The following is a 27,406-nucleotide window of genomic DNA, read 5'->3' on the forward strand; positions in this document are numbered from 1 at the left end:
AGCCGGAGTTAAACCACGACACATAATTTCAAATCATAGTTCTTATTTAACATAATTCCCTTATTTTATGTTCAGTTGTATTTTCTGAGAAACCCCAAAATCTGCCTCTAAAATCCCTTCTATTTCTCATGATTTTTGGACACATTAACTAGATACTCTGAAAAAATTACATAAACACTCTGTTTATATAACTTGCTATTGACATAAATTATAAGCAGAGTCCATTACAGGTCCTACCTCCAGACTCCTGCAGAGCGAACAGACCACTGAGAGCGAGGAGGGGCCCCAAAGGTCACTGGGAGGCAGGGGCTTACTCTCTGCCTCCCAAAATGAGGGTCTGAATCATTCCCATCTTCTTTGCAGCAGTGATTGGGAAGCAAGTCAGTTTGGCCTGTTCAAATTCAGCCTAGCTACTGTGTTACTGACAGCATTTACATTTGATTTTCTTTACTCAACAAGTCAGTTACAGATACCACTAATATCCTATCAAGAAGAAACATGTTAAAAGAAAAAAATTAAGACTGCATGGTAATTTCAGTCGCCATACAAACCTATATATTTGATTTCTGTACATGCTAACTGAAGAACAGAACATACTAAATAATAAATGAGCCAAACAGACGCACAAACAGTGGCTTTGAGGGAGCGTATACATGTGCACAATGCCGGGAGCCCCACATCAGTATCATCATATGCAAAAATCTACGCCACTGCCTTTAGATATGAAATACGCATTGAGAGAAACCTGCTAACACAAGCCTCTACCTTTCCATTGACATGATGTAAGAAGTATTTTAAGGATGTACCTCTGTGTAAGGTACAAAGACTTGCTATTTTTGTAGTTTTGATCAGTGCACTGTATCTCTTCTTTCTCCTGAATGTTCTCAGTTAAAAAAAATCTGCTTCAACTGATGAACGCTTACTGGGCAAATAAGAAGTATAATTTATAAGACACATTCCTCATGAAGATTGGTTTTGATTTGCTAAAGTACAGTCTAGCATTTTGGGGACAGTGCCACAGCGTAACAGTTTTATTAGCATTCACTTGAGGTAACTAGCGTAATTTATTAATGGAGGAAAGACAAGATTTGTAATGTTAGAAGTTTCCCTGGAACTAGTGCACTTCAGAAAGAAGAGACAGTAAAAAAGCAGTTTATCACATTATGAAGCAGACTGTTCTACTGTTGGACACTATTACTAAAATGACTCATAAATTACATGGCCGTGGTAAGTTACAGCAGGGAAATGTTAACAGAATTTGTTTAGTGTAATCTTTAATCTCATATCTTGCATTAACTTTACCATTCTTTAGGGATAATCCTCTTATTAATGAATGACAAAGTCACACACAAGCTCAAACTAAAATGAACCTTCAAGATCTCTGTTCTTCAGCACATTAACAATTTTTTGCTAGCCACATCTTTTACAGAAAAATGACTACGAAATATCTTAAAAAGCTTTTGAAAATGTGAATTGGTAGGTCAACAATTTAACTTTTTACACTAAAAGGACACATTCACATTATGGAATACACCATTCCTTACATCTACAAGAGGGATCTGGAGAAAGAATATTGATGGACTGCATATCTGGGAGTAAGAACTAACGCTCATTGGATTGTATTTTGCAAGCTATAGTTTTAGCTGGTGGATGCATTTTAAATGACATTGAAGGCTGCTCAGGTGCGGAATGCTAGAAATAGTCCTGATCATGCTGAAGGTGATGGTACGAGATAATTCCATTGATCATAAGGTTTCACAATTGATGTTGAGGGTACAAAAGCATTTATGCTGCTGCATTTATAACTATTATAAAAAAAACCCCACAACCAAAAAAACAACAAAGCAAATAGAAAACCTACAGTAAAATGTCTCAATTTTGCAAAGTTCTCCAAAGTCAAGAAATGTAAATCTAAACTGTCGTCAAAAGCACATAACATTTCTCAAGAAAACAACTGAAGGCTTTTTAATATGAGGAAAACAATACACGTTAAGTCTACTTGCTAATTGTTTAGGTGATTCCAAGCATCCGAGGTCTCTTGCTGAGGCACAGCCTTGCCAAATGCAATGAGCTGGACCGACAGTTGCCAGACTCACAGAAAACACAATTCCTGGTCAGCATTTCGTGTAATCAACGTCCAAAATCTGATCCAAAATTTTCCTGCCTTCAGCACCTTTAATTATTCTTCTCCCTTCTAGAATGCAGAAAGTCAGGAGAGTATTTATTAAGATACTTACGAAATACTTTCTCATCAGACAACGTTAGTCATGCAGTGAGTTCCTTTTAGTATTTAACATGGAGTCACAAGCCTTTTTGCCTACTGATTCTGCCCATGATTATTTTTATATGTTTGACTAAACATAAAGAAATCAATAAAAACATATTTGTTTTACCAGTGGCATCTCACAGTGGGATAAATAACTCTTTTGTAAGTGAAATCAGGTGACTCAGTCAAATGCAGCAGATAGAAAACAGTGTTCACAAATGCAAAGGAGAACGTGTTTCTGACAATCCCATCCCTTTTGTACCTGACAACTTTGGTCAAAACATCCATTTTATTAATAAATGTTGAGGTAAATTGAGCAATTAATGGTTCTTCCTGCCTGGTTATTGAGATGATTTATTTAGAAAATAAGCCTTGGTTGAAAGACATAAGGTATACGGCAACACTTGAATTTAAATGTCATTGTTCCTCCACCAGCTTAAGTATTTCTTTCACCTAAGAATATAGAAACTACTCCTATTTTTTTTGTCACAGAAAAATTATTCACTGAGAACAGTTAGAAATAAAAACATTACCTTCCTTCTTCCTTTCATTAAATTCCCCGGCAGATTAAGAACTACCATTGACTTTAGCTGTTTTATCCACAAAAAGGCTGAGAAAAATCTAGTAGATTATCAGTATTGAGCTGTTTCAAAGAACTAGAAATACTGTTCTATTATCACAGCAGTAATTTCCAGAGTGATGAGTTCATCACAGGATGAACAGACATTCTGCTGTAAGGTAGGATAAAGCCTGTACCTGAAACTCAAAGCTGGTGAATCCTAATACTGAATTGGTGCCAGGTCATGTTTTGCCAGACAAAGATATTAAAAATGTAATGCCAGTACTAATGAGAGATTTGGCACACAAAACATGAAGAGTGTTGCAGATTGTGCTGACAGTGTGACACTATGTTTTCCTGGATGTAATCTGGGTATCATGAGAGTAAGCTTGGAGCACTAATGAGAAGAATGATATTGAACTGGAAGAGCTGCTAAATATGCAGTAGCCACAGGGTTCCTGGAGTTAACTGGAACTAAAATGAAAACTGTAATAGTGAAAGTAACAGAGGGTAAACTAGGCAGAAATACTGAAGGAAGAGAATCTCAGCAGGCAAACTTGTTTCTGGTACCATGCTTGCCAGGACATAAAGGGTTTTTCTAATCATACTGTTTTTATCCCTGAAGTCCTGTTAAAGAGGAGCATGAAGCTTGAGATTAAAGGGACACATACCATTTTAGGATATAAATGAGTTTCACAAATGGCTAGAGAAAGTAACATATAAAAGTTAAACAAAAACCTCTTTAGGTACAAGAAGTAAAATACATGCTGAAGATACAAAGACCATCCTGTCTCTTCAGGGCTCCTGTTTTTTTGCTGTTGCCGTTGATTTTTATTGTCCTCCTATTTACATCACCTACAGCTAATGATCCTCATATGAAATGGATATAAAATTGCTTGACCATCTCTGCCAGAATTCTTGGCATCTTTGAAGAAGTGCGTTATCAATGAGAAAGAATTGCTGTTACCATCACTGGAACTCTAAATAGAGTGCTCTCTAGTCTGTTATGTCTTTAGCATGCCAATGAACGTCCTTGTACAATTCTCAGTTGCTTCCAGTGTTGCCTCTGGTATCTTGGCTCCTGCTAAACCTCTAACATCTTCAATTACCAGGCTATTAACCACTTATTTTATATATAAAATTCACAACTGTAATTATACTTAATTGTTCCAATTCTACAAAAAGAAAAGATAAACAAGAAAACAGCAGACAAGCAGTTCTTTTTCTCTGAGGGTATGATAACCGAGGGAATTTGGAAACAGTAAATCTGGAGCTCCGTACTATGAGTTTGCCCCAGCTGCTATTTTTTTCCACTGTACTTGAGATTCACACTCTCCACAGGAATGCAAAGAGGAAAGTTTTAAGGAAGAATAGACTTATCCCTTTTCCTTCCCCAGTACACAAAGTTTAATGCTATCAATACCTAGAGATAACGCATAATTTTTTTTTTTTTGTACTAACATATAGCACGGGGAAAAAAAGTAAAGAAAACTTAGCCCATGAAGAAAGAGGTCTACTCCACACAAAGTCCTCCTCTACTCTTTCTCTGAGACAAGGAAACATAGCGAAAAATCTTAGAGTTGTGGGTTTTTTTTTTTTCCTTTCCCTCCAATGCCAAGTATAAAGAGGACAAAAATAAAACAGCATGTTATTCTGAATTCAGAACTATGTCCACTATGTCAAGCAGAAATTACTTCTTACTTTTAGTAACAGGGAATTTATTTTTGGATGAACTTGAAAAACTGACTGCAAATGAAGATTATTATTATGTTTTTCTTTAAAGATTAAAATAATGATATTTGACTAAACTATACACCCATGTTTGCCCATAACAGTGATGTTTTGGAAAATAGCACTGAAAAAAGTAAGTTACCACTCATTGCAACTACTACTGCCTGTTTCTCCCTGTTATACTGTATTTAAACCTGTTTAATTCAGCCTTTAAAATAAGCACACAAAAGAGTAAATCTAACCTCCACTCAGTATAAGGATTAAACTCAGGAAATAATTTAATAAAACTCTACAAGAGAAATGACTTAACTGTTGAGGACAATACAGCACTAATGTGTTTCATAACGAATGTCTTACCAACTGTAAGAGGGTCAGTGCACATGTCACTTCTGTTCTCCTTCCATGCCAGCAGGTACTTGAGGCTGACGGGATCTTCTGCTTCTATATGGCTGTTAAATGCCACCATCAGTTTATGAGCCTTTGCAATGCCACAATAAGTCTTTATTTCATCCACTAAGGGCAAATTATTTAATGTTTTTGCTGCCTCAGAAGCCTGAGTAAAATATTCAAAAGCTGCATTATAGTTCCCCTAGTAAAGGAGAGAAAAAAAAAGAAAAGAATTGTAAAAACTACTTGTAGTCACCTGTATTTTACCTTGACATTAGAACCTGCTCCTCTGGCACCTCAGAGATGTTGCAGCTGTGAGGCCAGTCCACAGAATGACTCATGGCATGGTATTAAGCAAATCACTCTCCCTTGCTGTTTCCTAACCTCTAAAATCCAGAAAACACTGCTTATATCTTTCCCAGGAATGGAATTGGCTTTTGGCTGCCTGTACAGTATTTTGAATATACAAATCTAAGTATACCAATGGTAAGGAGTAATACTGATTCCAGCCAAGCCATTTAGAAATTATTGCTGCTGTTTCATTAAGTTTAACATCTCTCTGGGGGTAAAGGTTCAAATTTAACACTATGATACTAAATTTTAGAAAAGAAATCCTAGAAATGGAAAAAAGAGGATAATGAAATGATGGACCTAAAGCACAGAAAAGAACAGAAATTAAAGCCTACGGATTTATGAGGGAGATGCGATATACTAAACCCCTGGGATATTCCTAATCACAATAACAGAAAGAGTAGCGGAAATATAAGACAAGTGTTGCTAAAACCCCGCAACATTTATCACTTATCCTGCAGAATACAGAAAACCAACATTCATGAATCCAGTAAAAAGGAGTATAAACTACAGCAGGTAATACTTCAGGAGGAATTAAAAACGTATAACAAGAACTATTTTTTATGTGAAATGTTGAAAGAAAACTCTTCAACTTCTTAACCAAAGAGGAATAAAGAGAAAAACTAAAGAAAATCAGCAAACAAGACAAGGAAAAAAAAGGTCTTCCTGGGAGTAAGCCATTATAGAAATGTTCATCCTTTACTTTACTCTGAAGGAATTAGTTCTGGCTGTTGTCAGAGCTAGACAAACTTCTTGTGGCAGTTTCTATATGCCTGTTGGTAACACTAATAATAGCCTGCCCGCTCCCTAGAAGACACCTTCCAGTTCTCCCACTGGTGTGGAATTCTGCTGCCCTGATGGCACAAATTTCCTGACTGCAAACTTTTTCAGAGTTGTCTTATTCTTTCACTCTCAGCTTGGTTTAAAATGAGTGAAATTCCCTTCTGCACAGAGAGCAGGAGGAGAGATACCATTTGATACCTGTTGCACTTGATACCACTTCTGGGGATCAAAATTTGTATGACTGCTAAAATGTGCCTGTAATTTTAAAAAGGGGGAAAAAAAAATCAGGTAGTTTTTAGGCTTTGTTTAATACAAAAGGAGAGCAGAAATAGGCCTATAAGGACACAGCAATGAATAGAGAGTGATAAGCACTAGGACAATAGATAAAAAGCAGAAACATCTACCTACCATACTTGTGAGAACTGTAATAGGTAAGTGATGCAATTAATGAGAGGAATGCAGCAAATCAGACTAAGAAACTTGTGAAAAGTGAAATGAAAAATTAGAGCGTGTCATGCTAACTCCATCAGGGTTTGCATATGAAGTACGCAAACTGCTTAACAAACTGGGGGAAATTAGACCTAACATAACACGAACCCAGGCATTTTAGGAAACTAGAAACACAGGGGTAAAACAATCTTGACTACAAAGCAGGAACAATCTGCAACAAACTACAAACAATCTTGACTACAAAGCAGGAACTGAGTGTACAGCATTAAAGAAAGATATTGATGGTAATGGAATAGTGAGATGACAGAACTGTTAAGATACAGCAACAGTGTTGGACAGAGCAAAGTGAATTTGGTCAAAGTCACTTTGGGAAGAACGATGAAAGTTATATCCCTGGTTTACAAAGGTCCCCAAGGATACAGCTGGATGTAAATAGAGATATCTTTAATTCAATGAGAAGGACAGTACTACTGCAAATTGTATCACTGGGGGAAGTACGGAGTTGAATAAAAATACCCTAATAATGACTTGACTAAGGGAATACCGGCGATGACAGCTGACACCAAGCAGGCAGTGATCCAAGAGAGGAAATATTAAATTAGGCACCGTTTTGGTAAACATTGCTGACCTTGCAGAAAAAAATGGTATAGAAAACTCGTAATTGTGAAACTTTAAGAGATTTTATATGTTGTATATTTAAATTCTATATTTTATGTAAATTAATAAGATTAAGTCACTACATTTCTTTCCTTCTACACCACTACCCCAGTTCAAGGCAGCAAATTCCAAACTGAGAAAGAGAATTAAAAAGAGGTTAATTCTTAAAATATCACTTCTCATAGAACTATTAGCAATGGTGGCAGAAACAGTGAAATAGAAAAGTAGTTAAACAGAATTTAGTCAATTATTTTTCTAGATTTGGAGTAGAATAATTAAGCACAGCATCACATCACCCTACTTTCTTCTAAATTTCAGACCCATTGTGAAGTTATTTCAGCAAGTTCTCAGAGCCTTTAAAACTTAGTTTTCAATGGGAAATTCAGCATTTATGCTAAGAACATTTGTAAACAGAAAGCTCTCAAAGTAATTTAGAGATTACAGAGTAAGAAGTTTTTTTACCGCTTATGAAACAAAAACTGGCCACCAACTTTGGAAGTGGGAATTCTCTGTAAGAGGAATCCAGGAAGAAGAACCATCTCTAGATGTGGTAAGGGACAGAGTAAGCATGGAAACTACTACCCAGAGAGGCAGCCAACAGAACTGCTGCCCTTGTGGGGTCCAGCCCAGAGAACAATATACACATTCCAGCCCAGAGAACAATATACACAGAGAACTGGCACATAGGCCAGAAAGAAGCACCTCAAAAGACCTTAGAAACTGTCATAAGGAGAGTTTCTTAGTCGTCTCCAGCCTAATGTTGTCTATCACTGACTATCTATTGCTTTAAACAAGACAAATCAAAGCTATCAGGCTGGATGGAGTCATGTAGAAGAGAAAGCCCTTCCAATACCAACACAGACCTTTGCCAAAATATTTGCTGCTAGGACCCATTTAACAAATTTGGCTGAGAGAATGTAGAGAAGAAGCGAAGCTAAGATTAAAAACTGCTTCTCAGTATGTAATATAGTATATATTAATTTTTAAAAAGCACAAATTTTAATGTATAGTACAATAAAATTTCGTTTGTGTTACCTGATGACTCTATGGGCATATGCGGCCCCAGTGGTGACTTGGATGAAGATTTTTTACAACACTAAAAGTTTGTCATGAACTGAATTCGGAGTTTTTATTCACACATTGTAGAACAAGACCCTATATGTTCAACTTGGTGTAAAATTTTCTCCATTCCCGAAAGTTTAAGGCACATTTTGTTTAGTCCACAGTATCTTCTCCTTTGGTGACTCTTGTAAGATACAATACCTGGATCAAATTCTTCTGGGTCATCTCATATGCAAAACCAGATTCTGCCCATAAATGAAACCCAAGTGTTTGTCATTATTACTATAACCAGTACTTACTCTTTCATTGTAAATATTCCCAAGTAATACACATGCATCCACCAGGCTATGGCTTAGATGAGCATTCTCAGCAGCCTTCATAAACTCTCCCAAGCAGTTTATAGTTTCAGCCACTTTCCCCTGACTGAAGCAAAGAAAAAGAACAGACACAAAATTAAATACTCAGAGGGCTCCTCCAAATGTTGAAGATCTATCCCCCTGTTCTGAAGTAACTTTACATTGTGATGACTCATTTGTGACTGGACTTTATTTCCAAGAGAGTTGTCTGGGCACTACCTGTGCTGAGACCCATGAGACTAGACCACACAGAACCTCTGAGGGCAGAACTGAATCCTTTGAATGAAATAAAACAAAATTCTTCTTCAGAGTATTATGTTATGTTTTAAAGCCAAGAATGAAAATGCAGGTGATGACTTTACATGGGTTTTAGAGTTTCCATTATTTTAATATTTTTCTGCTGAGCAGCTGATAACATTTTTAACAGAGCCGGACCTCACATCCGGACAACACAGGGGAAAGAGGTAAGAAAGATAGTTTTTCAGTAAGGCTTTTTGTGCTCCTGTCATTCAGAGCTGCCATTTCTTGCTCTAGAACTCTGGTGGTGCAGCAGCAGCTCCATAACAGCACTGTCTCTTAGTTCTGGGGATAGCAGCCTTTCCCTGAGTGTAATGCCGCACGTTGGCCGGGTGGATCAAAGGTTGCTGGAGTCACACAGGCAAACCTATAAACTGTGGATTGCAGGTGCCACCCCCAAATCCCAGTGAGATCAGAGCAACCTGAGGTCACAGCTGAATCTAAGTTGAAAATTGGCTAATGTACTTTGACAATAACATTTGCAGATTTCCTTTTTTTAATAAAGCCAGTCATATTAACAATATAAGATCTCTGCAGTATGATTACAAGATATAAGATAGACATCTGAGTTTGCTCGTAAGGCAGTACGCTCTTTTTCCCTTTAAGGCTGAAGTGTTACCGCAGCTGACCTCAATATTAGCCATGAACTTGAGTCACTAATGTAGGAGTGTAACATGTTAAATGTCAAGTCACCAAGCAAGACAGAAAATCCAGTCTCAATTAAGAAGCGCACAGAAACAGACGTTCCTGCAAGTGATAAAGAACTGTGATTTACTTTCTTACCATTTTGAATCACCTTCAAGTTATATTCCTGCGGCAAATGACTGACTGGAGTTTATTTACTTTATGGGTTTTATTATAAACTATGTTAAGGTTATGTGCATTCAAAATCTGGTAGAAGTCTGCAATTCCCTGTCTCATGATATCAGAGTAATTATAACAGCTCCTGCCACAGAACAGGAAACACAGCAAAGCATGGCTGCAAATTTCACAATATTGCAGTCATTATCTGAGGTGACTGAGATGAGCTAGATTGCTACAAAAGGATGCTATAACACAGCAAACTAACATGCTTGAAGTGTTCAGCTATGTGCTACTGTAAAGCTAACTTATCGATAAACAGAGTTGGATTTACTAAAGTTTCCTAATTTAAGTATTTTAGTAATGTGAGAATACTAAATGTACTGTACTGTAAACATTTGCCAAATGTCAAAAGGCTTCTAAATTTTAGAGTTAGGAACACATTCTTTTAAGCCTATTTTTATTCCTAAGAAGAGAAAATCAAATGTTTCCCCACAGAAATACAGCATAGCATATGATTTATGTAAGTTAAAGGACAAGGTTAAAGTGTTAGACAAATATTAATTCCAGTTTTTCTAGTTTTCTATATGCAGTGCACAGGTGCAACTTGAAGAGCATATTATATGGTATAATCATTAAATCCATTCAACCAGACCTTTGAGAGTTAAAAACATATATTCTGAGGAAAAGGACTCCTCGGTCCAAGGAATGAGAATGAAACAGTGCAGAATATTTGTGTATCAAGGTGATTCCAGTTTCCAATTGGGAAAACAGGACTGTTAACACCCACATCCCCTGACAACTGTCCAATTATGTATATCACACTTGGCCTACTGTTTGCAGTAGAAGTAATCAATAAAGGATGTGGTTGAGTGAACATAGATTTTGGTTGAACCAATGCATGAAAACTTAATCATTTACTCAGAGTGGAGAAATCAAATAGAGCAGAGATGAAACAGCCACTAAGGGGTTTGTTGATTGTGCCACCAAGTTTGTGGGCTAGAGGCTGAAAGTAATAAAGCAAATGGAATCAGTGACAGGAGAAAATGTAAAAAGGTTTTCTTAATTTCATGAATTAATAGAAACGTTTTGATGTATTTTTTGGCCATTTTTTATATTTCACATAAAAACCTACGCTCCACATATAGAAAATATGAAAATTGCTAGGGCATATAACCTCTCTCAAGCAACCAAAATCAATTTGATACATATCAGAAAGGTATTTCTCACTGTTAGAACTTCACTTATGCCAACAAGCAATTGGTTGGTAGAGTTTAACAATTTTTCAAAGGAAGTACTTTTAAAAGCACTACAGCTTGAGATATTTAAAGTATGCTAGAAGTATTACTGAAACACTTTATCCTGTACAAGACCTGATAACATGATAAACAGGTCTTTCCTACTCAAAGGGCTATATTTTATAGTTCCTTCAAAAATCTACATGTTATTTTATACAGCCATATACTTTCTATCTCCTTAGACATCACCTTCCTAAATGCATAAAATGTAATTTCCTAAAGATATAGTCATTCATGATCCCATGGAACAGTTATGATGACTTCAGCAGAAGAGATTACATATCTACAGCAACTCATTTTCCAGTTTCATGCTAAAATGCCCTATGAGATTTTTACCCCATTAGACTTTTATGAAAATATGCACCTTTTATAGGATTGCTCATGTGATTGAATTGGATGTATAAATCATGTGTCCACAAGAAGTCATTACCATGGTGGACACTGGCAGAATAAGTCAAGAACATGATGCTATTATGTCAGATTTTCCCCTGGAAAATGACATGCCTAAATGCACATGATAGAGAATTTCAGTTTCCCATGGTCTATGGAAACACCTGCATCAAAGATTTCACAAAAATTTCCAAAGCCATAGACAAGTTTTGAGCGATTCAGGAGGGCTTAGCCACTTTCTCCAACCGGTCACAAGGCAATCAGTGCAAATTCTCACAGAAATTATTAATGCATTATTTTAAGGAAACAGTCATCTTTTCCTTTGTAAAGGCCTTATCCATCAAATGAAAAATGATTTGCAGAAGTCTAGCCTAGATCAGGTGAGAATACAAGCAGAGAAAAAGCGATCAAGGTGACTATGGCGATTCCATCACCAACAGTAATTACTCAAGCATTTATCCAATGTTTTCTGAACAGGCTTGCCAGAAATTTGCTTGTTTGGTATACATCCAACACGTAAATATCCACAAGTCTGGTGAGGGAGTAAACAGAAACTTACAATGTTTTTTTTAAATGTCTCTCTCTATATTTACTTTTCAAACCATTTTTCTGTGCCCTTTCCTCTTCCAAGGAAGAACTAGTAGAGCTGGACCATCATGATTTGTTCATGAAAAATTCTGTTACTGAATTTTGAAAAGTAGGTTTCTTTGAAATATCCATCATACTGGCTTACAGAAAGTGTTCTATTAGAAGATGGCAAAGGGGAATTTATCTAGAAGGACTGCTTAAGACAAAGATCCCGGAATCACAGTATAGTTAGGGTTGGAAGGGACCTCAAGAGAATCTCTGTCCGCCTTGCTCAGAGCAGCTAGAGGAGGCCTGTGTCCCATGGAGTTTTGTGTGACTTTTGAAAGATGGAGACCACAACCTGTTCCAGCATTTGACCTCACAGTAATTTTTTTTCTTCTTGTGTTAAAATGGGATCTCATGTATTTCAGTTTGCGCCTGTTGCCTCTTGTCCCGTCACTGAACACCACTGAGAAGTGCCTGGCTCCCTCTTCTTTACATCCTCCCATCAGACATTGGTACACATTGATGAAATCCTCACTCGGCCTTCCCTCTGCTCTCTGAACTGTCCCAGATCCCTCAGCCTCTCCTCCTAGGATAGATGCTCCCAGTCCCTCAGTCATCTCTGCAGCCCTTCACTGGACTCGCTCCACTGTACTGGGGAGCCCAGAGTGGGACACAGCACTCCTGAGGTGACCTCACCACTGCTGGGAGGAGGCAAAGGATCCTCCCTTGGATTGCCCACAATGCTCTGCCTAATGCAGCCCAGAATCCCGTTGGTCACCTCTGCCATGAGTGTGCATTGCTGCATCGTGGGCAACCTGTTGCCCACCAGGAAACGCAGGTCCTTCTCTGACAAGCTCCTTTCCATCCAGTCAGCCTGCAGCCTGGGCCACTCCCTGGAGTTGTCTGTCCCCAGGTGTAGGATGTTGTCTTTCCCTTTCCTGAGCTTCAGGAGTCTGCCATCATCCAACTTCTCCAGCCTGCTGAGGCCCTTCTGAATGGCAGTTCAGCCACCTACCTGGTATATTAACCATTCCTCCCTAATTTTGTATAGCCTGCAAACATGCTGAGAGTACTGTTGGTCACACCATCTGGGTCATTAATGAAGATGTTAATCAGTAATGGTGCCAGACTTGATCCCTGAGTACACCACTAGTGGCTGGTTTCCCACTGTGCTTCATGCTGCTGCTTACACCCCTTTGAAGGCTGGCAGCTCAGCTACTTTTCAGTCTACCTCACGTCTATTTATCTAAGCCATACTTCTTCAGCTTGTGTATGAAGATGTGATGGGAGATGGTGTCAGAAGCCTTGTTAAAACTGAGAGAAGCAACATGCACTGCCTTCCCTTCATCCACCAAGGCAATCATCTTACCATAGAAGGCCATCAGGTTGGTGAAGCATGATTTCCCTGTCTTAAGTTCAGTACCCTCTTGTCCTTAACATTTGAAAATTGCTTCTGGGATTATTTGTTCCACCACCTTCTCAAGGTTCAAGGGGAGGCTGACCAGCCTGAAGTTTCCCGAATCCTCTCCAAGACAGAAGTGATGTCTGCAACCTTTCAGTTCTATGATCCATAAGTGCCCAGACTTTTCTACATAAAAGTTTCTCAAATGGCTGAAAGGTGCTGAGAATCATCATGGTATTTTATAGGGCTGAGCAGTTTATGATTATCACGTACCTAAAGCTCTTCAAAGCAGGCACATATGTAAGGTGTTTAATTTGGTTTACACTTTCAGGGCATAACTACCAAAAGGGTTTTATAGAAAATACCACAGCAGCCCTTTTCTCAAGGAAGGGTTTACAGTTGTGTCTTTACCTGTGCAATAGATTAGCAGTTAAATCCCTGATCATAGACATGAGAGTTCCTTCTTCATTTCAATCAATCAGAATGTTCCTCTCCTAGAATACCTTGAATACTAAAACTGGGGAGTCTTATTGCTGTTAGCTTCCCCTCTCATTTCTCCTTACCTACTGGATTTCCTCTTTTTCAAACTGCAACAACTGGAAATCAGTGAGACTGTCCATTCCCAGATAGCTACAGAATATTCCCAGATGGTGTGAAGTACTGACTTGATGCATAAAGAAAACCTCTTTTAAGTTCTGCTTTAAGAAAAGAATTTGCACTGGAATGGCCTTGCACATGGAGAGTTTAGAAACCTGACTTCAGAAGGATCTTCAAATATGTACCTTCTGAGTAAATAAAAATTTGTGCTCTCATTCCAGAATGCCTAACTCACAGAGAGAGGAAATTAACATACATGTTTTTTTAGGAATGTCTTCTTGGCTATCTTATGCCACCCTCTACCCAGACCGGTACTTTGTGTGAATACAAGGAACCCATGAAAGCTACTGAGAGCTCAGACACCTTTGCACTCATTGCAAAGTCCTTCATTGTAACAGCTTGTGGTCAGCAACTAACTCTTTCTGTTAGGCTTAAGACAGTTTTGAAAATGGGCCCTCGTATTCTAAGTCTCTTCTGTGGCTTTTTGAACACTTTATCCTATGTGCTTATTTAGGATACTTGAATATGAATAGCCATGAATTATGTATCAGAGAGCTGGAGAGAACTGTGATTGTGGCTGGTCCCTGTATGCTCTAAAAGGCCAAGAGGCGAGGCATCTAACTCAAAAAGGAGAATTTGCTCCACACACTGAAATAAATCAGGTGACGTCCTCCTCCTTAAAAAAATTTGCCAGCCTCTATCATACATCATACGCTTTGAAGTCCCCAATGTAGGATGAATCAAGGATAAGCTGCAACCTTCACTTTAATCTCCTTTTCCTACTTCACATAATTGCATTATTCTACTTTATGTCAAAATTATTTGTGTGAGAAGTTAAAGTAGTTTCAAACTAATTCACTTGGAAGAAGATTTTAATGCCAGATGCTGAAATGAAAACACTGAAGAAAAGCATCTTATCTGCAACAAATTTATATCTAGTTACACATGCACACACCAGAAATTCCTTCACAGAAGTAAGTGCAATAAATGGAAGTTCATAGTTCAGAAAAGATTACACTGAGACACTGACTGCAGCTTGCTACATTCCTCAAGGTTTTACGACTTTTTCAACCTGGAAAATATGCTAGATTTCTATTTTCAAGTAAAGTCCCTCCCAAACTTGTGAAAAAAATAACCGAAAAAGCCACCAAAATGTGGGAAGAATGGGACATATTATAGTTTACAGGTAAAGAAAAGCTTGGATCACACACTTTAAAAAACGTGTTCAGTTTAAAATAACTTTTGATGAAAGGGTCACTTCCCGCAAGAAGGGCATTGCTTAAAATTTAAGCAGTCAGTAATGGGAAGCGACAGACCTCTAACAATTTAAGTCTTTCACAGTTGAATGAATCTGCACTGACAGCCAGACAAGGATGTGCTAACCTACCTTACCAGGATCTTGGCTAGAGCTGCATATGCTCTGCCTAGGCCAGCAGAATCACCAAGTGCTGTGAAGATTTTTACTGAGGTGTTCAAAATCTGTGAAACAGGAAAATAAAACCCAATAAATACAATGCTAGGAATTTCTAATTTTTCTTTTTTTTTTTAGTCACTGTCCATATGAAACAAAATTAAAGTTTCCCCACCTATACATTTCTTCTTTAATTTGCTGTCACAGGACTAGGTTTTTGATCATCACTTATAGTTGTCTGAAACTACTCAATAATCACAAGTTATACAACAACATGCATATAAATCCTTGTATTTTGGCCCTTTGCAAAAACCACAGAGGTATTACCTGATTCAAAAATATAAGTGTCCTTATTCATAATTTAAATTATTTTAAGAGGCTGTGCTTTTATGAATTTCTGTTAATCAATAGCTTGATGGTATCCTTTGCACCCCATAGTGTTTTAAAATGTTATGTTGATATACAACTTAATATTATTTATCTTTCATTAAACTGTTACTACAATGACTTTTCTTAGTACAAATCATATATTTTTATGACTAATTATTCCCACACACAAGCAATTTGTTAACATTAATTTGGAATGTACTCTATTATCATGACCCCTCCCATAACTGAAGGCTTACAGCTGCTGCATAAAAACATATGATCTTAATTTAAGACTGACATCACCTGTATTGCATAATTTCTCTTTTCATCCATTTTTTTTTTCCAATGGTGATGATGGGAGAGTGCATATAAAATTAAATCCTATTCTTTTCTCCTTCCTCTTTGTTGCTTGACCCAACCTATTACACACATGAGAAAACAGGAAATCTCCAAAGACTATCTATGGAAATCCTTTTTGCACATTTCCAAGAAAGGAGTAGTGAATGTCATTTACCAGCTCTGAAGGGGGATGGGAGATGGCCAGGGACACACGACAGTATACTCCATGCCCCAAGATGCCTATTTATATGAAGATAAAAGATAGGGCATTTTCTATGAAGACTGCAGCCCCTGTCATTGGCAAAGATCATGGTTCAAACGAAGACAGCCTGAGTGTGCTAATGCTGTAAGATGTCACCAGTTTTATTACTATTTCCAGTACTCAGATTTCCTAGTTCTTGAAAGAGTTTTACCACATGCAGGGCTATCTCTGGACAAGGCTCTTATTTTTCAGTTACATAAGCTCTGTGTGCACAAAAAGCAGCATTTATTAACGTGTGCTGCACTACTTATCATCCCTCAAGTACTTTCTAACAGGTTGTGTTCTCATGTACATCAGCATTGCATCCTATACTTGAAGGTCATTGTCAATTGAGTTATCAGTGCATAAGATATGACAAAAAGAGAGCAAAGGCCCCTCAGTTAGGAAGTTGTCACATCAGTTCAGAATTCGCCCTAAAATGAATGCTTACCCAAAGCTGTCGATGCCTGCAGTCTGTCCTAATAATCCAGGACGGTAACAGAAAGGCATACAACTGCCTAAGAAATGGTTCTTGGTTTTGCATTTAACTCAGAGGACCTAAAACACTGGTTGTAATAATAGTGTCCATATCAGAAAACCTACTAAAAGAATGCCAGGAGGTTTCCAAAACCTTATGTACTGGACTGAAATCACTCCCACTTTAAACCGGCCTCTGCAATATTCAGCTAGGACACAGGGCCTCAAGTGGTTACTGTCTAGCCCAGGAAGGTTACTTAGGCACCTACGGCTTAGCCTGCTGTACTTTTTTTTCTATCAAAGCCTAAAAAGTAGAGATTAAATAAAGGAAAAACCATAGCCAGAGTGGCTAAAGTAAAAAGTTGGTTCACTGCATCTCTGCAACAGCTACTAGAAAGAATTAAGTAAATAAAGCCACTCATTCACGCTGATAAAAAGGGCTTATTTTTGGTCCCAGGTTACTACAACTCTACACAAGCCAGGTGTTTCATTTTAAATAATGATGAAATAATAATAACAATTAAATCATCTACGTGAAAGGGAGGAAATCTTTATAAATCACAATAGAAAATATGGTCTTTTTGTCAGTATTTCAGATAACTCCTCCAGCTTCTGATAATATTCAGGGACACAGAAAGGAACACATTCTTGAGGGAAAGGAGCTGTGCAGTGCCTCTGTATGCTACAACTGCCCAGTATCCATTTATGTAGAGGAAGTGAAGAAGGGCTTCCTCACCTGTGGTGCACGCCTTACACCTTCAGCATTCAGGACAGAAAAAGAAGAGGATGCAGGATAAAATGCTGGATTAACATGTAAGCATTAGAGGGTTTTACCCAGAGTCCTTGCAATTACAGCACACTTCTAATTTTCATATACAAAAAAAAAATTATAAAGCTTACATGGTGGCAAATCACGTGGAATTGACACAGTGATGTCTGCCAGAATCTGTAAGCAGCCTGAAAACAAGTGAACATGAAAACTTTCCTGTTTATTTTCATGGGATATGAACAACCCATCCATCTAACTGGGTTTTTATGAATGCCACGTAATGAAGACAAGCACTTGGCAAGGAAGTGTTGAGTGGGCATGGCTGGGCCAGTCAACTATTAAATATCTGGAACAGATATCATTTGGATCTAATGGAATTTACAGGGTCCCATGAAAAGTCTTCTACCTGTAGACAGAACTATAACCAGAAACAGGTCTTTTATGTATCCTTTGGCCAATCTGTCCAGAGGATGGTGATGTCCAAGGAAGAAGTGAAACATGTCGGTAAGTAATGCTAAAAACTCCTACAAAAACACATGGTTGTGCTGCGTTTGTGGTCTTAGAGAATACAGCTGCCGTTACAGAAACAAAAAAGGATGGAAAAATTCTGTTAGACAACAAAAAAAAGTATTAATATTAAGGTAACATGCTTCTGCTTCAGTATTCTATAGTAAATATTGTGCATTAAAACGTCATCTTGGTAACATAACATTGCAGAAAGAAATATTGAATAGGACTACCTAATCTATACTAGTCACGTACATTAAAAAAGAGTATTATGTGAATCTGGCTGTATTTCCTTCTCAAAACTCAAGACAAAGTTTTCAGAGATTGAGTTACTGAACCAACAAAATGTATTGGTTGTGTGGTTTTTCGTGTGTGTGGTTTTTTAATTTGCTATACACAGAGTTCTGAGGGAGGAAGATGTTGCTATAGACTTACCTTGATCATGCTAGGCTCCATTATAAAATTTCAATACTGTTTCAAAGAAAGTTTGATACTCCTAGCAACTAGTGTAAAAAGACCACAGTATATGCAGTTGAACAGGTTAGAATAACGTACAGTTATTTCTACCTCTAAAAAGAAAATGTAAGGTAAGTTTAACAAAATAAAAATTACAAAACCTGCATTGACTCTGGTCCTGAACTGATTTTTGGTTCTATGTGACCAACCACACTGACTGTCTAAAACTTCCTAATTATGAGAGTCTGCAGTGGAAATACTGATTAAAAAACAAAATAAAATGAAAATCAAAGTCTAATACAGGAAGGAACTGTGAGTTTCAATCGGTTGTTCTCATTCGCGCAGGATGAGGGAAGGTGGCAGAGTGAAGATTTCAACATAGCCATCCACGTTACAGAGAACTCTCCCACATGCCATCCACTGTCATTTTGGTGTATGCAGAATAAAAGCAAAGAAGTTGTTTTTATGGCTCCAAGACAGGGGGGGGAAAAAAGAAAAACCACCATCAGGATGCATTGTACTATTTTCCTTGTTATCTTGCTTAGCAGTAAAACCTTGATGCAGACGCACCTGGAAGGAGGATAGCTATTGTGGGAGCATCTATTTACAAAATCAACTCTTCATGGGTCTCTAAGTCTGTTGTGGCTACAATTAGTTATAGTGTAAAAATAAAGTATCAAGCTCTGCTTTAATCCTCTAAGTAGAGCCTATGTGTGGTATAGCTCTTGCACGAATTCTCTAAATAGTGGTAAATTTCACGTTTGCCTCCTTTGCCAAGAAAAATATTAGTCAGATTTCAGGCCCAGATATGCTTTTCAGTTATCTCAGCATTATGCCAGTATGACCCTCCTGGGATTACTCCATTAGCATAAACCAGATACACCAGCTCCTCCCCCAGGGCTCTCCCTCCCCAAAATCCCACCCTTTATTTGTTATTGTGACACCCGTACTTCTATGCACACATAAAATCATGCACACACCTCACTGGCAGACACCGAGGACTTGGACAAAAGGACATAGGCTGTGCTAAACACTGATACATCTGGGGATAATGGACAAAAGAGCAAAAATCAAAGTATGAATTTATGTTGAATAAAGAATGTCTATCCAACTCAACACAAGATTAATGCTACTACCAGTATTTCATTATTTTGGCAAAATACATTACTCTGACAAAACCATGATGGGATAATATTGATTTATAACACTGTAACTTTAAAAAACACAAAAACATAGTTCTGCTCTCAGCTTTGCACTTGATACTGTTGTCAAACTTTATTGGAAATACATTTATTTTGATTTCTGAGAATCTAGCTGCGTTTAGCCATTTCACAGCTGGTGAGCAGTAAAGATGCTTCTGCCTCATTTACAGATCTTGAACATGAATCAGATAATCAACTGGAACATTAGTCAAAGAGATCACTAGCTAATGATTTCTGACAGGCGCTGCAGTACCAGGCTAAGGCCCAGCCTGGCTAGCAGCATCTGACCATATTTTTCTGCAGCCAACAATAGGTATTGGTAGACAGACAATGCAATTGAGTGAGACTACTGGCCTCATACCACTTCGTACCTCTTAAATACTTTCAGAAAAAACACATAGTTCTGACAGTCACTAAATAATCACTTCCATACAGCCCTGTGAAAATAGAAGACAACAGAACTGTATGCATAGGCATTTTGCAGCTCAGTGAACCCTCTCCCACAGCTCCCCAAAAATGTGTATTTAAAAACACTTTAAAAGTGCAATCTTTATTACCATAATTTGAGTGGGTACATGCCTGTGGCCATCCTGAGTAAGGTCAAAGAAGAGTTTCACAATACAAACCCAGACGTATTCTTATTTTGGGCAAAACACTGTGAGAGAGATTGGACAGCGATAAGAAAATGGTATTGTTCGTGTAATGTATTGATTACAGTGAGCAGAGTTCTTTGATCCCAGGAAAATAATATACTAATATCAACTGAATGGCAGGCTACACCTTATTACATGCTAAACGTATTCAGGCATAGTGAGTATCCAGGGTAGAAGCAGTACAGCATCCTGTCTGCACGCTCACAATTAAGGGATACGGAAACTGGGTACCATGCTAAGGAAAGGGGCAGTAGTCCCTGATTTGCCCATTATTTCTCCCTCTTTTCCCACAACTGAAATTCACCAACACAAATTCTGTAAATGTGAATACTAATTCCTTGCCCTTAGCCACATCCCATTACACTAGACTGTGCTGTTTTGATAAATAATGGAAAAAAGTTAAATCTGAAATCTACAAACTTTGTCACTATTCCTACAGAGACAAAGAATTTGTCTGGAACTGGCCAACCTGATCTGTCCAGAACTGCTATTCCAGGGACTTTAATGCAGGTATTTGGATACTGCATAGCATAAGCATGCATCTTGCAGCAAGGGAATCAGGGACAGGGGGATGGGGAGGGATGTAGAAGAATCCACCCAGAAGTCAAAGATCAAAGTGCAGTACCCTTGTTCAAGACCTTCCCAGGCTCTTGCTAAGACATGGCTATCACTAAGCTGTTGTTTGGTTGACACTCTCCCCTCGGGGTAACTGCTCCATCCAGTCCACACTCTTCCCTCCTCTGTTATACATGCTCTCAAGTGCAGTGTTTACCTTGATGCACTATAAACTTGCATGGCAATACACGCTCCAGGTTTTGCGTGTCTGCATCTGTTTGAAGGATTAGAGAAGGAAAGACAAACATTTCACTCATTCCTTAACAGTCCATCAAGATAAGACCTAGGGTTCTTTGCCTGCCTCAAGTCTTGTATGCTTTGCATAATATTCAGTGTATGTACGTTTTGCTTTGATTCTGAATGGATGATATGCAAATACAAGTAACTAATTGAAAAAGTTCCTTTCCCCAGAGTAATTTCAAACTTCTGTTGGCTTCCACGAGGTCAGGAGTTCACCCTGTATGTTTCATTTTGCTGCACAGGAAGCTTAAAAGAGATGAAATGTACTGATGATTGAATAAACATTAACTTTTGTTCCCATCCTTCTTATTTCTTCTGCATTAGCCTCTGCATTACTGTTCTTAATTCTGGCTTTCTGTGCCACTAACAATTATATTAATTTTGATTCTCTACACTTACAACTTTGTAGGCTTATAATTTTATTATTTAATATACCTCATAAAGGATTCTATTAAAATAAATAATAATAATTTTAAAAAATCAGCCAGGTCTATCAGAGCAAAAATCTATGCAAACTGTCAAACCCAGGTATTTTAGTTTGTTAGATCTCAAGTCTTTACTGCAAGAGACATTACTCTATTAAAGGTTGTTGCAATGTTTTCCAAACCAGCCATTGTTGACATATTTCTTCAAAATAAAGCACAGCTTAACAGTCTGGAGTGAAGAAGCTTCATCTGTTACCCTTTAACAGCGATAGAAGAGGAAAAAACAGTTTATGTATCCTTTCCATCCTGACAGATGTGACAATAGCTGGAAACACTGTGCCTGCCAAGAGCTTTTATCAAGTATGTTATAACAACTAGTAATAAGTGTAAATAATAAATGGCTACGATCTTATGGGAAACGGTGGCAATACTAAACAATTTTTGGTGCTTGCTGATGGGAGTCTGCTAGTCTTGGAATTCCCTGGCTTCCCAGTAGAGTTTTGGCCTGACAATAAACAACAGTTTAATACTTTATCTAATCCCAGCCAGGAGGTAAGTTCAACAGCAAGCTTTTGCAGATGTTCACATCCAATAATCTATCCATAATTGATGAAACAGGGAGGTCAGATGTAATGGTTGCTACTATTCCAGCAACAAATAAATGGTTATTGACAAAACAAGGCAGTGTGGCGCTGAGTGCTGAGCAGTGACAAGCATGAAACAGTGCTGAGACAGAAGTAGTGATGTGAATACAGCCCTTCATCTTGAGAATTCCTCAATGCGACGTGTGGCACGAGGGCCACTCTGACACATAAGCAGATGGAGGCGACTTGTAAAGGAAAAATGAGATTCTGCAAGTACATAAAAGACAAAGGCAGAGGCGGAGAAAGAAACAAGGAGAAAGGGGTGGACAAGACTGGAAATTTGGGTAAGTGCAATAATGCGAATTGTTCAGAAATGCTTTTGTATAGCAGCACTGTGATCCAGATGTCTGGGCTGCTTTTATCACACTGTTATGTCTACATGAATGTACCTGGCTGTCAGATTGCTGTAGCCTCCTAAGACATTAATATCAGACTATATTCATGTGCATGTTTAAATGCCCGTTTCTTCTTAGACAAAGAACCTATAAATATGTTCGTGCTTATTAATATCTTTAGTCCTCCCATGAACAGATATATTTTTAATTACACAAAGTTTTCCTAGCTAAAAGCAAACAAGCAAACTCTTAAATTTGCATAACACAATGGAAAAAACTGCAAAGATAAACTAGAAAGGTGTAAAAAAAAAAAAGTCTGTTAAACCCAATTATTTTTCTGCATATCTATATGGAAGTTAAGGAAAAGTTCTTATTCAGCTGAAAACCTCATATTCTTTTAAGTTTTAACCCACACAAGACATGTAGTAAAAGGATTAATAGACTGTTTATATTGACTGAATAAAACTCGAGTCATTTACATGCAAATAGACACTTGAAATCTTTCGCATCCATTTCAGTGCTAAAAGATAGTATTTTTACAATGTTTACTGTGTAATATTCTAATATGAAAAACAGCAGAATGAAATGGTGGCCATTACTGCTATATGTAGTCATAAAAAGATATCAGACAAATATTTTAAATATTAATATTACTAAAATCACTTAAAGCACCCAGGAATGTTAAATCGATTTATTTAGAAGCACAATTTATTTCACACTTTGCTACCAATTCTTTTGATCAGCTCTGAAATAATACATAAGCTGAAAGCAAAACAGCAAAACAAATTGCTTCTAGCAATGAAGCAGCAAGCTTTAGGTTTTATACTGGCACGCTTCAGTGTTTTAACTTTTCTCGTCATTTATCTATCAAAGGATATATTTTAAATTCCTTAAGATCTGATGCCTGGATCAAGACCTCCTGTTCTCTAATCTAGCCATCAATGGTTCTGATCAGGCAAAGTTATTAAGCATTTGCTTAGATCTGACTATATGAGTTGTCCCCTTGAAGTCAATGGAAATAACTGAATTGAAATTTAAACACGTATTTAATAAGTAAATTTCTGTAGCTTGAACTATAGCAATTTGAGAACCCAATCTAATTTTAAAAGCCTTACTATATAGACATTTTTAAAAGCCTGTTCATTTAAACTAAACTATACAACAGAAAACAAAACCTCCCGGATTATGAATATATTTGCATTTAAGTACTGAAATTCCTGAGTGTGTACAGTGTAGGTACAAATGTTTCATTTCCCAATGCAAATAAAAAGTCTGACTTGCCAAGTCGATTATCTAACAGAATTAGAAAATTCTTATACAGTTTTTCAGCCATTTGCTACAGCCGTGGGTATAGTATGTGCAGTTTCATTAATGGACATACTACTGACAGTTCTTAAGATCTCTTATCCTAGTGCTTCTCAGATAATATAAACTAGAAACTAAGACATGCTGTAACTATCTGAGCTATTATATAGAATCATAGAATCATAGAATCACTAGGTTGGAAAAGACCTTAGAGATCATCCAGTCCAACCGTATCTGTCCACCACTAAACCATATCTCTCAGCACCTCATCCACCCGTCTCTTAAACACATCCAGGGATGGTGACTCCACCACCTCCCTGGGCAGCCTGTTCCAGTGTGTGATAACCCTTTCGGTGAAGAAGTTCTTCCTTACATCCAATCTAAACCTCCCCTGGCGCAGCTTGAGTCCATTCCCCCTCGTCCGATCATCTGTCATTAGGGAGAAGAGACCAACACCCACTTCTCCACAACCTCCTTTCAGGTAGTTGTAGGCAGTGATCAGGTCTAGGTTCCAAGGTTTAGTACACCTAAGCTAGAAATCCAATATAGTCTGAAGTCCATAAAGTAAATAACCTCTACAACATACAGTTGTACCGCCTTGTCGATTTTGTTCCTAGCCTGTGGGAATGAAATGAGTGGAAACTTCTGTATCAGCAGTTATTTAAAAAAAAAAAAAAGGATATTTTATTAGCTACTCTAAAAAAAAGAGTTTCAATATAGTAAGTAGAAAATGTCTGCCTAACTCACATATTTTAACTGAGAGAAGACAGTTAGTAGAGTTTTAGAAACCCCAGTCAGGGCAAGTGGACTAACTGTAACCTTAAATCCCATAAAACAGACATGGTATAGCTGTGGTCACAGTCTGGCTCCTACCTTGCCTGGGAAAGCATAAGGAAGAGACACATCCATGGGTCATACCTAGTAGAGAATATGCAGAAAATCACAGATGTTGATCCATCCCATCAGTTATATCAAAAAGGTAGGATCAGAGTGGAGGCCCTGAGATTGCCAAGTACTCTGCCCACCACGCCTTGGTGAAAAATAGATGCAAAGATATTTTTATTTCCTTGCAGAGCAGTTTAAAGGGTTTTTATGTCTTTGTCCTCAATATTTCAACATATTGGAGCTAAGCAAACCTCCAGGAAGGGACGATTCACTTCTTTTGAGTTCAAGTATAACAGCTAACAACAATTTCTTGGAAATGATTCAGTCGAAGAATTCTCTTGATCTTAGGATATCTATTATTATTATTAATGTATAAGCATGTAAATATTGTTACTAATGTTCTACTGCAGCCCCCTCCAGTTCTTCTGCAAATTTCCAGAGTGTGTGTGTGCAAGTTCCTGTATGTATAAGGTAATAATAAAACTTGTCAGTTTGTAATAGGTATCCTGAGCCCAAAATCTCTAAAAAAACCCCCAAAACCACCACCCAGTTTGAAGTTTGGGAAAGCACATTTGATATGTCAAATGGTATGACTTCTAAATTAATGTCTAATATATATATATATATATATTTGAAGTAAGGGTACATAAACCTTAGAAATATATATAAAAGCAGCAATTTTCATACTGTTGGGAATTAGAAACAAATATGCAAACAAAACAATGTCCTTCATGCATAGCGCCCAAATATGGGGCTTTAAACTTATTGTCACCAACTCATATTCAGATTCTCGGAACACCAGTGGTCAGGTAGTCCTAAAATTCTGAAAAAGTGCTATAGAATTATCTAATGGAATATGCAGTCAAATCTGCAGCTCACCGTAGCTGTCTTACTCTTCCGGGATGTATGAATGATCACATTTGAAACTGTAATGCATGAGGTGAAAATCCACCCATTTATAGTGTGTTTTGGTAGCCAGTCATATGAAACGTGAGACTCCAGAAAAGTAAGGCGGGTATCAGCAAGTTACTAGTGCATTTATTTATTGTTGCTATGGGAAAACATAGAGATCTGATAATCTCATTGGCTTGTCATCAAGTAATAGATTTTTTTTTTTTACATATTTAATACTTTTGTTTCTCATGCTCTATATTTTTGTATAACTTGACTACTGTAATTCCACAGCAGTACTGTATTTAGGAGTGTTTTCTTACAAAGGGTATCCCTGTGGTAGATTTATCTTGACAAAAAAACAGTTTCCTGAAGGGAGTTATTCTGATGCCATTAACCAAGCAAAATGCAATTTGAACCACAGATTCAAAAGGAAGATAATACCATATTCCGAGGCAATTGTAGTTGGCACCATATCACCAAGGTGGAAATAATGTGGTATACAGAAAAGTACTGAAGAAAAAGAGATGCTACTCAGAAGCATTCCCTCCTCCTCCCTGCCCTGCCCAGCCCCCCCTTTTTTTTTCATGTTTACAAGATACAGCCTAAGATAGGAAAGTGGTTGTCTAAATTAAACCAACAGAAGAAATCCTTCCTTCACTATGAGACTGTTAATTGAATGATCACATTTTCACCTCTTTCCTGAAGTTTCAGGACTTCTTTAAGATTCTCAACACAAATAATTTCTAGTTTCTTAATTCCATCAGTATTTGAGTCATTATATTTTGTCAGGGTAAAGTTCAGTACCAGTACTAATTGTTCTCACGTTATTTTGTTTGTACTATCTTCACCAATGCCTCGCAGCAGTGGGACCTTTCAGAAATGTAATCAGTTTCAGAACTGACTCATTAATTCTAGACCTTCAAGAAGAAAACCTTTCTCTGTACATAACCCATTGTCAGTGTCAAGATCAATCAGAAGTACCTACCTTCAAAGATGACTCAGAGTTTTACGTGTTTTTTATTCCTCAGATATGAAAAATACAAAATTTCTGTATGAGTACAGTTTTAAGAACAATTTAAAAATCATTTCAATAAAAGTGAAGCCTCTAGGAATGATGAGACCTTTTCTTAAACTGGTATGCTAAAATGTTTTCTCAAGCACGTGACACCATTTGCTAAGCTGAAAACGTTACTCTTCACTACAAATGGCTAAGTATCACTTATAGATGAAAAAAGGACAATCTGGCTGATTTAAAAGAAGGAAGTTTGAAATAATTTCCATTGAATAGTATCTTTGGATGTGTTTTGCAAATCTCCAATAAGTGTTTTTTTTTATAGTAGCGGTAATGAAAGCTTAAACCTAAACTCAGTTGTCTACCCAGGCACCACTGACAGAAAAGTGTCTTGAAGTTCAGCCTTCTAGCAAAGCACTAGAATGGCAAGTAAATCTCACAGGAATAATGCTCATTCTTCTCAACTACCTTTCACAATGTTTGGGAGAAAAGAAGATAACAATCAGTCTGCCTTTTGGAGTTCTTTTGTTTGCCAAGATCCTCCTTGATTCACCAAATTCATACACACACATGGGCGTAATCTATATAATTAGATATCAGGTATAATTAGATGAAATATACCATGCATACTAACCACAGAATATCTGCATCCCAGATACATTTACTT

General features: G+C 37.5%; 1 protein-coding gene across 1 annotated transcript in view; it reads right to left on the minus strand.

The window, feature by feature from the left end:
- Positions 1-3,496: 3,496 nt before the first annotated feature.
- The window catches only part of TTC29 (tetratricopeptide repeat domain 29), a gene marked incomplete at its 3' end in the record, with an annotated part of 32,166 nt that continues 8,256 nt past the window's right edge, over positions 3,497-27,406 (minus strand). The window contains exons 4-7 of the mRNA XM_010154608.1: positions 15,348-15,439; positions 8,546-8,669; positions 4,914-5,145; positions 3,497-3,528 (exon numbers count right to left, since the gene is read on the minus strand). Coding sequence (XP_010152910.1) covers positions 3,497-3,528; positions 4,914-5,145; positions 8,546-8,669; positions 15,348-15,439 — 480 coding nt within the window. The remainder of the gene's footprint in view (positions 3,529-4,913; positions 5,146-8,545; positions 8,670-15,347; positions 15,440-27,406) is intronic.

The sequence above is a fragment of the Eurypyga helias genome, unplaced genomic scaffold, assembly GCF_000690775.1.
Source record: "Eurypyga helias isolate BGI_N326 unplaced genomic scaffold, ASM69077v1 scaffold34546, whole genome shotgun sequence".
Lineage (NCBI taxonomy): Eukaryota > Metazoa > Chordata > Aves > Eurypygiformes > Eurypygidae > Eurypyga > Eurypyga helias.